The following is a 13,166-nucleotide window of genomic DNA, read 5'->3' as shown; positions in this document are numbered from 1 at the left end:
CCGTTGAATCGACTTTGTTGACTCCTGGCAACCACAGAGCCATGTGGTTTGCTTTGGAAGAATACAGGAGAGGTTTAAAACCTACAATAGTGAGATGCAAAATACTATTCTGGAGTATAGGACATGGTCAGTTATCTGTATCCAGTTCTTCTCTCTAGTACTACTTTTATTTATTTTTTTAAGAAAACAATCTCAGTTTGTGTGTCAAAACATAATAATTGTACTTACTTTGTGAGTCACAGTAAAATGAACAATATAATAATAAATGTTCAATGGTTTCAACAAATCCGGCATTGCAAGGACACTTATGATCGCTATAGGGGATTTTACCGAACCTGCGTTCCAGAACCACTGATAGTAAAGCACTGAATTTCACCAATGAAAATGATGTTCTATGAATGGGGTTTAAAGAGATGAGGCACTCTATTGGCCTGGAGGTTTTTCAGACAGCAGGCTTTACCATGGGTTGACCACGAGGCTTTACTGTGAGTGAGTTCAGGGCATAACAGATACTCCGATGCAAAAGGAGGATTTTTTAACCCCGGACATAAATCAGGCTAGGTTCCAATATGGAGAGGAAAACCCGAATCATGTGTGAAGTGCTCTCTGAAATATTGCATGGACTTCGGGGTAAATCTGGCCAATATGTGAATGCACACCCATCCTCCCAAAGCAAAGTCATGGTAAAGTTGCCATCTGAAAAAGCCCTTGGTGATTTGGCACTGTCTCCAATCTCTAAAACGATTGGATACTACAGCTAGATCATTCTGGCGGTCAGTATCAATCCGATACTGAGGCTATTCACACACACATGCAAAATCAGGCTAAGGGAACCCAGCCCAGTTTTGCACATGCGTGTGAACCACTGCGGCAAGTTGGCAAGCCTGAGAATTCATGGGAGAAAATTCAACAAAAATGTATAGAAAGTATTTTTGAAGGTAACTAGAACGAATACACAGTTAACCATGTGAACTATTAAGAGAAGGGAGTTCCCTGGAGCAAGTACAATGTCTAAAATAAAGCAGTGTACCAGTCTCCTTCAGACTGCACACACATAATGTTATCATTGCGGAATGCCTACTTCTTGAGTGCCCTTTCCTATTCCCTAGTGAGATGCTGCCTGTCAAAATAGGCGACGGAGAAACTGATGTTCCGACTTTGGCAGCATCTAATATGTATGATTGGCAATTGCTACAATGATGGCAAGAACCAATCCCCTTCAAGATATCAGTTGTGAATGGCTTGTCAGAATATTATCAAATTTTCATGGTTGTAGTCCAATAGAATCAATTGTGTGCAGTTTTAAGCTGATTGGTCCACTGGTTTCAGTGAGTTGACCAATCACAAACGGCTGAGCAGAGAATTTAGAATTATGGTGATATTCAATGGTGGTAGCAATAACTGAGTGCAATTTGAAATTAGATTGGTCTACTGGTTTGTTAGTTAACCATTTATAAGATTTTGATAAGTTGTATATAAGTTTTTACCCTTCTAAATGATGGACCTTATTCCTTATTTCTTCCTTTCTCTCTCTCCATTGGGTTTCTCAGTTTCAGTTCCAAGTTTGCCTAATTAGAGAGTTATAGTCATACCCTTCTCAAAATGCAATCACATTTGATTGACAAAAAACCTTTCAGTTATAACATGTTATATTAAGGGCTTTCCATGTTTGCTTAAGCTCCAAAGTGCAGGGAAATTGCAACTGTAAGGGGCCATATGCCCTTAACAGGCACACTATTTAGATAAAATGGTTATTATATGGCAGCATACTCTGTGGTTAGTTATAGCTTCACCACTGCCTTGGAGCTGAATGGGTGTCACTGACCGTGGAAATAATATGCTGGGCTCCTGGCTGGCTGTCACCACCCCTCCTGCTCTTTTGTGGATGGAGGTTTACCTATTAGCCTGTTAATATTTTATGCTGTTTTACATCTTTTCTACATGGATTCATCTGTTAAGCTTTTATATTTTTGCAAGCTGCTCTGAAAAACCACTTTTTAAAAGATTAATAATATAATAAATATTATATTATTTAATATTATATATTAAATTAACATAATAATAAATGTATTATTATATTATTTAAATATTATATTATTTATATTATATAATAAATATTATATTATATATTATTATTTATAATAATATAATAAATATTATATATATATAATATTTATTATATAATATTTATTATATAATTAATCTTTTAAAAACAAGTGGTTTTATATATATATATATATATGTGTGTGTGTGTGTGTGTGTATGTGTATATATATATATATATATATATATATATATATATATATATATATATATAAATAAATTTGCCAGGCTCATTTTGGCCTATAAACCCAAGTACACTGGATTTTTATTATTTATTTGACATAGTTTTATACTGCCCAAAACCTATGTCTCTGGGCGGTTTACAACAAAGCAAAATAAATGACAATGAAAAAAGTTAACACATTAGTAAAAACAAAATAAATAACAGATTTTCATCTAACATTACTGCTAGGAATTGTGTTGTGGTGAGAAAATAAGTATGTAGATCCATGCATGGGCAGGAAAGTTAAGAAAATAACTAACCACAATGTTTGTAGAAAATATTGAAGAGTACAATGCACTAGCAGAGCTCAGAAAATGAATAAGGAAATCAGAACTGCACTCATGGTGCTTTAATTCTCAAGTTGACAACCATTGAGCACTAGAGCTGTTAATGGGCATTACTTTTCTTTTTAGTGGTCAACATATTGCAGCATGTTTGAACATTAATGGTAAATTCTTCTTGTAGAAGTAGGAAATGTGTCTCTTGAGTGTCAGCTTCCATCTGAACTAGATATCTGCAGTCCCTCAAAGGAAGTCATCATAGGAGCGAACGTGACATTGGAGTGCTTCTCACGGGAAGGTTCTCTGCCAATTAACTATACCTTATATAAGCAAAAAAAAACAGTATATACCATCACCAAGACCAAGAGGGAAAAGGCTGTGTTTCACTTCACTATCAAGGAACTGAGCCAATATAAGTGCAAAGCTGTAAACCAGTGTAATGACTTCAAATACAGTCCTGCTTTCAACTTTACATTAAGAGGTATGTGCATTTTCCAGTAAGAAGAGACTGACGATTTTAGGCCAAGCTTGAAACGGGCTGAGTGGGCCTCCTTGTGGTGATAGGTAGCTGAAAATTGTGTTTGATTTTACCTTCCCCCCACACATACACATGGTACTTAGGCTTATTTATATGTTTTTATCTCCAGTGCCACCAATGATATTATGAAGCCTCTATTATTCTTATAGACTCTTTAGCCTGATAAAGGCTTTAGGCTTTGCAACATGAGGAGGGTTAAACAGAAATCACTCAGTCAAGGTATTTCCATAATAAAACAAGTGTTGGCTTTATTTAAGTTAATGTCTGAGGACTATCCCCCTGCCCGCCCCTACTGTTCAGTAGTGCTGAAATGTTGCTTGGTTATCAAGTTGTTGTTTTATCCATAGCTCTTGGTTGCTTAACACACCACTCATATAGCTTTCTGCACTTGAACCCAGTTGCTTCCTGGAACTGTATTTCCTAGAACTGGAATTAACCCAGGCACCCTCTATTCTAGCATTCACCAGGCTATCTTCACTCAGAGAGTCTCAGTGACTGACTCCCATCTCACACAAACTCCCAGCTAACTGCCACCGCCTTCTCCATCAGGTTGTGTGTGGTTTTGTTTTACTGATAGTGGGCCAGCAGGATTCTAAACACAAACCTGCTGAGTAAAAACACGACCCTTAAACTGCCAAATGTTCTGTAGTTATGTGCTAAAGTAATTCATCACACTCCTCACTGACACCGGACATTAAATAGCCTGAGATAACGATACTAAGAGTTCCTAAGAATTCAGAATTGCCTATTATGAGGGATAGGAACATAGGGAGCTGCCAACTGAGTCAGACCCTTGGTCCATCTAGCTCAGTATTGTCTACCCAGACTGGCAGCGGCTTCTCTAAGATTACAGGCAGGAGTCTCTCTAAGCCCTATCTTGGAGATACCAGGCAGGGAACTTGGAACCTTCTGCATACAAGCATGCAGATGCTCCTCCCAGAGCAGCCCCATCCCCTAAGGGGAATATCTCACACATGTCCCCCCATTCAAATGCAAGCCAGGTTGGACCCTGCTTAGCAAAGGGGCAATTCATTGGGAGGGTGGTATAGAAATTGAATAAAATAAATAATAGTGGCATTGCACTTTTCTTTAATTTAGCAAGGAGGATCTGTGAGTTTATGAGCTGGAATTATCTTGAAAATAGCAGTTAGTTGGGGCCAAGTTCTCAGCAGTAGACATGGGCCTGGGCTATATCTCATTAGCCCACAAATTAGGACTCATAATTGAATGTTTCTCCATGCGGAAAACTCAGCAGGAAGGGATCTAGATTTGCTTTCTCTCAAGGTGTGCTAACTTTCTATCCACAAATCTTTAGCCTACTTTCCAGACGGAATAAGACATAGGAGATCACTTACGAGATGTGGATGTGTCTGTCCATGTTCCCAAGTGTCCCCCTCTAATAACGTTTGCACTTACAATCTGATACAAACTAAATTCACAGCATATGGGAGGGGATGCTAGGTAAGAGACACCATTTTTTTTTTAAGTAGAAAGTAGGCTCCATAAGCTCTTCTTAACCCCACTTGTTTTGTATGGAGGAACATTCAACCCTGTAAGCCCCTAACTGCTTTTTTATTCCATGTATATTCACTAGGAAACTGCTATTAGCTTAGTTCTCAACACATGTGTATCACGTATACTGACTGAAAGCCTGCCTATGCAACTGTCCTTTTATATGCAGTTGTCAGTATAGAAGCCTGCTGTGCATGCACAACAAAGCCATTTATAGCCTGGGATGTTCCTAGCATATTAGGCCTCAATATTATATTTGGTGGGTGGGGAGGGGTGGAGTTCTAGACAGGTCCATCTACCTCTTCTATAAGCAGAACCTCAGCTTTTTTTTTTTTTTTAAGGTAAATATGCATGTGTGTGTCCATCTACTACTGACCCTTTCTAAGGCTTTTGATCTTGCACAATCAGGGTTCTTTGAACCATGGAAACAGTTGCATGCCATTGTTCCCTGCATTAACTGGCTGTAAAATGTGGTAGCCAATATTACATTTTATGTAAGACAAATACCCCGGATGGAATCCTAACTGTGCACTCACATGCCAGGAAGAAGTGTCCCTTTCTGAGCTCTGCACTGCCCATTGCGCAAGGAGAAGGGATTTTTGCCACTCTCTTTCTCCCAGAAGTGCCCTGTACCACCCAAAAATATGCCCCCAAGGGTGCAGGGACATGTGTTCAGGTTCTGGGCACTTCTGGGAAAATCCCCAGGAAAAAAATTGGCAGAAATTCACATGAGCATTGGGCAGCAGTGGTGGTGGTGGTGGTGGGGAGTTGTGCTGAACTCAGCTTTCACCCAGAAAATCATCCTCATGCTGCTGAGAGTGTGGCTCACACTCCCAGATGATCCAGTCTGCTCTAAGCAGCACAGATCTCCAGAGGCCAAGATGATGCGTCCTGGCCTCGGGGTATCCTACAATGCACCATGCGACATGTGGTGCACTGGAGGATACCCCCAGGAGTTCAGTGCTCTAGTTGCCCAACTCTGTGCATGCTCAAGCTGCATGTAGCCTGAGCACCCACATGACCCCAGCACTGAGGTTCAAAGCAGTGTTAGGCAGAGGGCAGTGCCAGGATTGGCCCTGATCCCAGCTGCCCTAGCTGGGCTTGGCTGCTTGTGTGAATAGCCTCATTGGATTCTATTTTAGAAGTGCCTTGAGCAAGCAACAAGGCATTTTTGCTAGAACAAGCCCTCCATTTCCACTCATGCATTTAGTCCACCCCCTCATGCTTCATCTTCCATTGTTCTGCAGGGCACCCTGTCTAGGGTTGTCATGCCCCCTGGAATTCCGGGTATCACCAGGATTTTAAGCATCCCGCCCAAATTGCTTAGCCCACCCAGACTACAGCTTTAATTAAAAATTAAAAAAAAGAATGTGGGGGGAGCTAAGTTCTAGCCCTTGTAGAAGCAGAGTTGGGGGGGGGAATGTGCAGTCACTATTCTGCTCAACAGCGGGACTTGGATTAAGAGAGGAAGAACAAAAGGGGCTAGCTGGGAGGGTTTTTAACTTTCACAAGTACCATAATCCCCTCAGGAATGTTGCCTTATTTGTTATCAGCAGGGGATCTCTGTCAGGCAGTTGAGAGGATAGTTTACTTCTGATGTGAATCACTACCTGCCTAACAGACTGTGTATTGTAATGTTTAAGGACCTTCTTGGCTTTACATTCAATGCATGCCTACTTAGAAGTAAGTACGGTTGGTTTCAATCAGATCTTCTCTCAAATAAGTGTGTACAGAACTGCAGCCTTAATTTAAAAGCTGTTTGTTTGTTTTTGCTCTATTGCTGCTGTTAATATGTCAAGGAAAATGGTCAGGCAAAGATATCTTCCGCAACTATTGTTGGTAGATATTGAGAGCAAATACAAGTCAACTAGAAAGTGCAGCTGCTAATTTGCAAATGCAAATTATTTGCAAGCCAATTTACATAATATGCAAATTAGGCATCCAGATTTGGAGAGCCAGAATATGGCAACTGCAACCCTGACCCTCAAGAGCAGATTTTCAAGGTCTTCATACAGTGGGGACGGAAAGGAAAGCCCCATTATATTAGTGGAATTCCACTTGGGCTGTTTCAGATGCAATCCTTGTTCCTTCAGTAAAATTAAAGGACTGTAGATTGGCGAGGAAGCACCATCATGTTTAACCCTCCCTCTCTCTCATTAGCAGAACTGAGCCACAGTTCCGTCCTACACATTGTGTTTTCTGTGATGCTGCTGATAGTGCTACCTGTGGCAATTTCCTTGCTGATCCTTTGGTGTAAAGCAAGTGAGTGTGCTTTTTGCTACCTGTTCTTACAGCCCTTTTTCTTCTTCATAGTTTCTGCCTTATGAATCCTTGAAAATAGGATGTGTTGCTCCCCACATTGCTCATCTGAAGCTAAAAATCCTTCCTTGGTGGTTCAGATCCACATGGAATGGAACAGAAACATTGTTGGCTGTGACACACTTAACATGGCAGTTTGCTGCTGATACAGGTGATGGCTACTACTTTAGAAATTCAAGAACTATACCACTGGTCTAGACACCACTAGCTTTAGTTACACCTGTTAAGGAAAACACAACTAGATTGATGTTTCAGTACTGCCATATATGCAGTTTGTGACCAGTCTACATTAATCATTTCCTCAATACACTGTAGAGTTTGACCCCCAGGTTGGAGGCTGGAAGAACCAACAACTCTAAGCTAAAGACCTGAGAACACACTTCAGTAACCACAGGGACGCTGTGAAAGTTTGCCTTCTTGAGGTGAATAATCCCCCACCATAGCCATAATCTCTAAACTTTATTGCCGTCATGTACCGCTGCCAGGAGCATGGCATCCAATCTGTAGATATTTCTAGCAGTTGCAACTGGGAATAATTTGCCACAAGGGCATGTTTGTTTGACATCACTGAAGCACCCGTCATATTCCAGGCTTTCATGCATTAATTTTCTAGGAGAATCCATGCTTGCCTACACCCAGACTAGTGTGGTAAAGGCATCTCAATTTCTGTGGCTTAAGAGATATGAGCAGTGGAGCCACCATTTTTTCAACATACAGATCCGTGTGGACAACTAGAATTAGCTGTATAGTGGAGAGCAAGGTCTTCTTTACACACTTTAGAATAATTTAATATTATCTGGCATTTAGATCTAGGCACTAAGCTGGAGAAAGGCAACTATATCTGAGCCCTTGGCAGACATGTAGTAGAGATAACACTGCTTATAATTTGATTTGGCTGTAAAACATTTCCTATGCAAGCTTTTACACAAAATGTGAGGACACTGCAAAAATGTTATGGTGGTTTCTTTTCAGAGTATAATTTCTATTGCAGTGTAAGACTCTCCATATAACGTATTGTGAAATAGTTGACAACAATGCTTACTGGTTGTTTTTAGCAATGCCAGGCTTATCATTCTGGCAGTATGTACCCAGAAATATTTATCATGAATAAGAATCACCACTTCCTATGTGAGAAAATGCTCTAACTACCTAACAAGGAGAATGTATATCATCATCACTGATGCATAGTTTAATTTTGCAGGGAAACGGAAGTCAACGAAGTTAACCGCTAGTTCTGCTCCAACCACTTCCCCAACTTCAGAAAACGATACAACTTACGATGAAATTGGTAAAGTCCAAGCAATTCCCCTCTTTAATCATAAAACTTGCATGTTATGTAGGAGTATGGATACATAACTCAATAAATTTGGATTCTGGTGCTCTAGAAGGGGTAAGCAGGGAAATCAATGGTCTCTTCCAGCCTTACACAGACACTGATGGAGTTCTAGAGCCTTTTAGTGTCTTGACAGCCTTCTGCTTACATATTGCACCAGAGACTTATTCAGACATGGCATCATGCTGCAGGTTATCAGAAGGGCAAGTTTGCTTCGCAGCGGATTCGGAGCTGTTTAATTTGCGGCATTAAATGGGCCATTCGCATTTCCTCAGCTCCTCTCTGCATCTTTCTCCGAGTCTGTGTGCATTCCCACAGCTTGCTCCGGGTTTTTACTCCCACCAATCACATCCCAGAGAAGGAGGTGCAAGACACCTCCCTTCATTATTTTTTTAGTTTGACAGTTGGTGGCCTTCTGCAAAATTGACTTATCAAAACAGAATGCTTAAACTGAACCTTTTGAATCTGACCCAAATCTTTGCTGATTTTTATAATGAGCTTTCCTTTGTGACTATCTTCATGAAGAAAAATGCAGTCCCAATCAGCTGAGACACAAAGGGCTCAGGTTACACTGGAACCCGTAGTCTCCATTGTTTAGCTTCCAACAACATCTGCATACGTAAAGCCTAGGTTCCTGTGGTGACCAGGTTTCAATAAGATGAAGCCGAACTTGAACACATAGGAAGACCCACATTTTGCATGCACTTGCATTTAACTCAAGAATTTCTCCCTCCCCTTCTGGACTCCCTTCACAGAATTTCACCAATCTACCACAACCCTTCCCCCACCCCCACTTCCAGTGCTTGCAATTGCAAATCACTCAACGAGCAGACCAGACTGAGCTGTCAAACTCTCCTTCCTGACACTTAAGTGTTCTGGAAATCCACCCGGCAAACTTTTTTTTTTTAAGAAGGAAGTTTTTTAGTTTGGGGGAAAACCGAACTATCGGCAATGGCCCCTCCACACATCACAGATAAGTGCTGGGGTATATCAGAAGCCTCGCATCCCCCCCCCCCAAGCTGCTGAAAATGGAGAATATGTTTTATGCCGGTCATAATACAGGCTAAGCCAGAATGCGCAGCCGGAATGGAGGGAGGAGAGCAGAGTTGTGTCTGAACTGGTCCCTGATAGCCCGCAGCAACTTTGGGGTAAATCCAGCAGATATGCGGATTCACACCCTCCATTCCAGAGGAGATTTGAACTAACAGCCAAGTGTGTAAAAGCTCCAGGAGTTTACTGGCCCTCATTGTAACTCCATCACAAAGGTATTAGCTGGAAAGCCCATCTCTCCAGGAATCTTTCAAGAGCATTTCCATGACAGGATAGAGAAATCAAACGAACAATCATTGTCTATGAAGAGAGTTTATACCACAAACCAATTAAAAAAGCCAATAAATGAAAGAGTCTGGCACTGTTTTCTTGTTATATGAGGATCACAAACAGTTTCTATCGCATTTACAAACAAGACATTCAGAATGAATATTTGAGTTGGTCCTACACAGATTCAGTGATGTCAAAATAATCTGAGCAGCACTTGACATCACATTAAGACTCTCTATATAACAATGGGTTGCAACTTGTGTCCTAAGTTCATTCCACATGTCGAAGGGTCTTCTGTTCCCACAAGGAGGGCAATTTTCACCAATATCAGCCCTTCCTCGGCCCCTTGCATCCCCACAAAATCTGCTCATGTGAGTTGGGAGGCCCTCTAAAGCCAGGTGACATGTGGCACAAACGCTGCAGAAGGAAGTAGGGGATAATTACCCCCCACCCCCCCACACACTGTACAAAAAGGAACTGCCTTCCACTGGTGGCAAATACAATTAGGATACAGCCCTGAAGGCATACTATGGCACGGGACTACAGAGTGCAACCCATCCACTGATAATAACATTAGCTTTCATTTCCATTCCATAGGATATTTGAACCCTTTTCCCATCCAGCTAGCTAACTGTCTGGAGTAAGGAAGCTGCAAAGAAATAATATGTCCCCAAACTGGCTCCAAAATAATGTGGCTCAAGAACGGGAAGGAGCAGCAATTGAGCTGTGGCCCATCCCATCCCCAAAACTCAGGCTCATTGAATACGTTAGAAGGGAAAGTAAGTTACAGCAACACATCCACAGTGCCTGTGCCTTTAGAAATATAAGTTAAGAAGTGAAAAAACGGGAGCAGATTTGTGAAGGAATAATAAAAGGTACAAACTACCAAGGAGATACGATCCTATACAATTCTTTCTTGAAAAGGGATTATTTAGTTATATCTAAATAAATAGAAACCTCAATCGCAGCACTTTCAACAGTTATCAGTTTTGCCATATTGGTATCCATAAAATTTTGTCATCCCAATTGTTCTGAATGGGGAGGAAGAACCAAGCAACTTGGAGAGGTTGATAGAACAAGTGTGTGTGTGAGGGGATCTTATCTATTTTAGCCTTCCACTGTGTGTCCTATCAGAGGAGGATTCATTTCAGTGTTTTGTTGCATCACATTGACTCAGCTGAGGATGAACCTTTCCTGAACCTTCAAATCATGGTTTGGAGAATCAGGAATGTGATTTCTGAACTGAACCTTAATTTGTGCAGAATACGTAGCACTAAGTCAATAGAACTTGGAGAACTCAAACTCTAGATACACACATGGTTCAGAAGGCATGGTTGCTTTGGGGCAGGCCAGAAGGGCTCTTTGACTAACCCTTTACTTGCATTCCATTCAGCACTTGAAGACAGAGATCAAGTCGAATATGCCAAAGTGAGATTCAATGCTAACAATCAAGAAGACTTCAGGAATGGTAAAGTTTATCCTAGGTTCTATAAATTGAATACCATATTTAATACAAGTGTCCATAGTGTGTTGTTAGGAGGGAAGTTCTTCCAACATGAGACTGGATAACTTAAGTTGGTAGCTCCAGGCAGAATGGCCCCCACACCCGAAGGGGGCCCAAACAGAAGACAAACTCAATTCCGCCCCCAAAATAGAAGAAGATGCAGTTTCCTTTGAAACAACTGACTACTTGTTGTGCAGCCTAACGCAGATGATGCCTACCCACGTGCACTGCTGCGGGCTCCTAACAAAGTGCAAATACTTCCAAGTCGTGACCCTGCGCTCCAAAAACACTAGTTAGATTGGAAACACGCTGCTCATGTGGCATGTCTTCAATCTAACTAAGTGCTTCTGAAGTATGGGGTCACTACTTGGAACTATTTGTACTCTGGTGCTTTGCTAAGAGCCCACAGCAGCACAGATGGATCCAAGGCAAGCCCACAGCAGCACAGGCTGGCTGGCTGGCACTGCCCATGTCAGGCTCTGCAACATGTGGGCCATCGTAGACAGAAAGCATCCTTAGATTCTTGCAACCTCATCCTAAGCATTTGCTCAGAAGTCCGTCACATGGATACCAGTTAGAACTTCCTAGTACTCTGGCTCAATCCAGTTAAGGGGATCTGCATGCAGCTAACTGGCTGGATCAGAAACCACAGGCACACACTAGATGTCCATTGGGGTGCAGGTGCTACAGGACTGTCCATGAATGCTCACTGAATCACACACGGCTCTCTCAGTTCTGGCAGCCACTCACACAAACACAAATGCCTTTAAACACAATTAAAGTTGCATGAAGGCAACTCTGTTTAGGTCTGCAGCCTCAGGTTTATGACTTCTCCAAACTAGTACCGCAGTAGACCCAATACTTTATTGATAGCAAAAGAACTGTCCACAAGAGCTCAGGAAGTTCTGGCCCTTGCAGTTCCCAGTTAAAAAGAGAGAGAGAGAGAGAGAGAGAGAGAGAGAGAGAGAGAGAGAGAGAGAGAGAGAGAGAGAGAGAAGTGTTTACAAATTTTTTGCATGTTTGTAAAGAGAAGTTGTTTTTCATATAGGAGGGAAAACTGCTAACGAATCCACACAAAGTATCCTTTTAGACACACATACCTCTAGTTTTATATTCAATAATTTCCATAAGAACTTTATATTCTATTTAAGATAGCGCAAAATGTATATTTAAAGATTATAAACAGCAACCCACAAGGAGTACAACACAACTGAATTTAAATTAATGCAGGGTGTATATTACCAGCATTACTGGATGCATTCAGTGTTTGAAAGATTTTCGTTCAAAAAAGTCAAATAGCAATTAAGTGAAAGAATCTGTCATCAATATAATCCTTCCCCTGAATGAAAGTCACCCATATATAATAGTTCCAGGATTGCACAATATATACTAACAATGAGGATGCAAAGTTACGTTACAGTCATAGTGATTGTTTTAAAGTAATCCATCAGGTCTATTTCTGATTACTCTAGTTACCTTCGAAGAGGATACGACAGAGGATGCCACAGTGAATTATGCAGAAATTGTCACCAGAAGATAAGAGGGGGGAAATGTTCAGGATTTACATGACAAGCAAGTTTTTTTCCCCTTAGATTATTTGGTTGCACCAACTTCCCTCCTCCCCCTTTGGTATCCTGCACTTCCTCTTTTACAGGAAACTGGTTTACACTTACCCTCCAAGCCATGATTAAATCATGGCCTGCAATTCTGGTTTGAAGGACAAATGATCTGGATGCAACAAGCAGTGATGATTGAACACGAAGGGGAGGGCCACTGGAGTTAAGTATGCAGCAGGCAGAAGGAAGTGCACAAGACTGCGACTTGCTCATGTAATCCCAAACTATGGCTTGGAATCACATGGGAACCAAGCCTGCCATTTCGACCCCCAGTGAGAGGGAGCACTTACATCCAATGTCTAAGGATGTGTAAAGTGTTTTGACACAGACCCCTTATATGGGATGCAGGAGGAAGACACAGAAAAGCAGGAAAAATCAGTTCTGTCCTTTAGGTAAAGGGAAAGTGTGCCATCAAGT

At 41.3% G+C, this 13,166-nt stretch overlaps 1 protein-coding gene and 1 long non-coding RNA gene across 4 annotated transcripts in view; one reads left to right on the top strand and one right to left on the bottom strand.

Moving 5' to 3' along the window:
• Positions 1-2,361: 2,361 nt before the first annotated feature.
• The window catches only part of POLG2 (DNA polymerase gamma 2, accessory subunit), a 28,086-nt gene continuing 17,281 nt past the window's right edge, over positions 2,362-13,166 (bottom strand). For all 3 annotated transcript variants that reach the window (XM_053297879.1, XM_053297880.1, XM_053297881.1), the window contains one exon: positions 2,362-2,927. In XM_053297879.1, coding sequence (XP_053153854.1) covers positions 2,922-2,927 — 6 coding nt within the window. In that variant the 3' untranslated portion in view covers positions 2,362-2,921. The remainder of the gene's footprint in view (positions 2,928-13,166) is intronic.
• Positions 2,917-12,966, top strand: LOC128345633 (uncharacterized). The gene is made up of 5 exons (XR_008316550.1): positions 2,917-3,088; positions 6,821-6,919; positions 8,178-8,264; positions 11,023-11,097; positions 12,606-12,966. It is a non-coding gene; the product is annotated as an uncharacterized LOC128345633 (long non-coding RNA).

Source organism: Hemicordylus capensis, chromosome 2, assembly GCF_027244095.1.
Source record: "Hemicordylus capensis ecotype Gifberg chromosome 2, rHemCap1.1.pri, whole genome shotgun sequence".
Lineage (NCBI taxonomy): Eukaryota > Metazoa > Chordata > Lepidosauria > Squamata > Cordylidae > Hemicordylus > Hemicordylus capensis.
The sequence above is the reverse complement of the archived record's forward strand: the minus strand, read 5'-3'. Positions and strand labels throughout refer to the sequence as shown.